At 52.9% G+C, this 2,360-nt stretch overlaps 1 protein-coding gene across 1 annotated transcript; it reads left to right on the top strand.

Annotated features, from left to right (window-relative positions):
- Positions 1-922: 922 nt before the first annotated feature.
- On the top strand, positions 923-2,159 carry LOC109395866 (glyceraldehyde-3-phosphate dehydrogenase-like). The gene has a single exon (XM_019667253.1). It carries the CDS (start codon positions 952-954, stop codon positions 1,951-1,953), a length of 1,002 nt encoding a protein of 333 aa, XP_019522798.1. The 5' UTR covers positions 923-951; the 3' UTR covers positions 1,954-2,159.
- The last annotated feature ends 201 nt before the right edge of the window (positions 2,160-2,360 follow it).

Below are 2,360 nucleotides of genomic sequence, written 5' to 3'. Positions count from 1 at the left end.
CCAGCCAGGTGATGTGAAGATCAGGGCAGTTATCACCTTGGCTTCTCAACGTCTCCCCATTGCCTCTGGGATGGACTGCCAGTGCTGTTCCCTGGTTTCTGGCCCATGCCAGCCCACTCAGGCCTGTCCTCAGTCTGCTCATGCTCCAGTGCCTCCTCTCCTCGAACTCTGTTTTGTCCCCCAGGAGGGAAGCCCCAGTGACATGTTCCTTTTCTAACTAGCCTTCCCAACACCAAACAGGGTACACTGGACTGGGAGGGAGAGTCGTGTGAAGTTGGGCACCAGGGAATATTTAAAATTTGAAACTGTTTCTGTCACTGTAAGACCCTATAAAATCCCTCTTTTTTGCTGAGCCCTGGTGACCTGCAAATGCCTTTGCAGCCAGAATCTGGGTAGTGTCCTTATCACTGAAGGAACCCACCTGCAACCTCAAACCCCTTGGCTCCTTGAACCATCCTCTCTCTCACCTTGTGGAATAAAGGGTTCTGTGGGGCTGGATGGGGCTGACCCCACACTTTCTCAGGGCTGGTCCCAGAGGTCTGGTGAGGGGCCCTGGTTCAGTCTTATCAGTGAACACAGACCCCAGGCTCCAGCTTGGAAGCTGCTGCCAGTCTCCTTTGTTTCTGGTTTCTTTCCACACCATTTGTTCTGTCCCAAATGCCCAGAAACATGGCATCCTGGAACCATTTGGTGTCCCCCCCCCCCAGGCTTCCTATTCTACTTGTCCTGGGATTGCTAGAGAGAGAGAGAGAGAGAGAGAGAGAGATTCCACTCGAGGAAGAAGGTGAACCTACGCAAACCCCAGGGCTGAAACCCTCAGGGTGGGCACCCCTAAAACTAAGGTCCAGGTGCTGATGTCCATATGCTGCAAACCCCACATGGCTCTCTGCTCCTCCCGTTCGACAGACAGCCGCGTTTTCCTGGGCAGTGCCAGCACGATCCTGAGACACGATGGTGAAAGTCGGAGTGAACGGATTTGGCCGTATTGGACGCCTGGTCACCAGGGCTGCTTTTAACTCTGGCAAAGTAGATATTGTCGCCATCAATGACCCCTTTATTGACCTCAACTACATGGTCTACATGTTCCAGTACGATTCCACCCATGGCAAGTTCAAAGGCACAGTCAAGGCTGAGAATGGGAAGCTTGTCATCAATGGAAAGACCATTACCATCTTCCAGGAGCGAGATCCCGCCAACATCAAATGGGGTGATGCTGGTGCTGAGTATGTTGTGGAGTCCACTGGTGTCTTCACTACCTTGGAGAAGGCAGGGGCTCACTTGAAGGGTGGAGCCAAGAGGGTCATCAGCTCTGCCCCTTCTGCGGATGCCCCCATGTTTGTGATGGGTGTGAACCATGAGAAGTATGACAAGTCCCTCAAGATTGTCAGCAATGCCTCCTATACCACCAACTGCTTGGCCCCCCTGGCCAAGGTCATCCATGACAATTTTGGCATCGTGGAGGGACTCATGACCACAGTCCATGCCATCACTGCTACCCAGAAGACCGTGGAAGGTCCCTCTGGGAAGCTGTGGCGTGACGGCCGAGGGGCCGCCCAGAACATCATCCCTGCTTCTACTGGCGCTGCTAAGGCTGTGGGCAAGGTCATCCCTGAACTGAACGGGAAGCTCACTGGCACGGCCTTCCGTGTCCCTACCCCCAATGTGTCGGTTGTGGATCTGACCTGCTGCCTGGAGAAAGCTGCCAAATACGATGACATTAAGAAAGTGGTGAAGCAGGCATCAGACGGCCCCCTCAAGGGGATCCTGGGCTATACTGAGGGCCAGGTTGTTTCCTGCGACTTTATCAGTGATACCCACTCTTCCACTTTTGATGCTGGGGCTGGCATTGCCCTCAACGACCACTTTGTCAAGCTCATTTCCTGGTATGACAATGAATTTGGCTACAGCAACAGGGTGGTGGACCTCATGGTCCACATGGCCTCCAAGGAGTAAGAGCCCCCTGGACCACCAGCCCCAGCAAGAAGAGAGGCCCTCAGCTATTGGGGAGTCCTTTGCCCAAATTGAACCCCTAACACACTGAGAATCTCCTGACCTCCAGTTTCCATCCCAGACCCCCTGAAGAAGGGGAGAGGCTGAGGGAGCCCTACCTTGTCGTGCACCATCAATAAACTTCACTGTACCCAGCCAAAAAAAAAAAACAACCCACATGTGTCTTTTCCATCCTGGTTTCTCACTGAGTTTCAAACTCATTTATTCAATTACCCGCTTGGCTATTAAAGGCATCTCAAATTTTGCATGGGCAAAACCGAAATCCTTATTTTCACAACCCCATTGCCCAGGTCTAGTGGTTTCCTCCCAGTTTTCCTATCTTAGGCATCGCACAGGTGCTCCAGCCAAAC

Source organism: Hipposideros armiger, unplaced genomic scaffold (assembly GCF_001890085.2).
Source record: "Hipposideros armiger isolate ML-2016 unplaced genomic scaffold, ASM189008v1 scaffold_490, whole genome shotgun sequence".
NCBI lineage: Eukaryota > Metazoa > Chordata > Mammalia > Chiroptera > Hipposideridae > Hipposideros > Hipposideros armiger.
The sequence above is the reverse complement of the archived record's forward strand: the minus strand, read 5'-3'. Positions and strand labels throughout refer to the sequence as shown.

Excerpts from the sequence above, each read along its gene's own strand:
- LOC109395866 (XM_019667253.1), top strand. The coding sequence starts at position 952 with ATGGTGAAAGTCGGAGTGAACGGATTTGGCCGTATTGGACGCCTGGTC.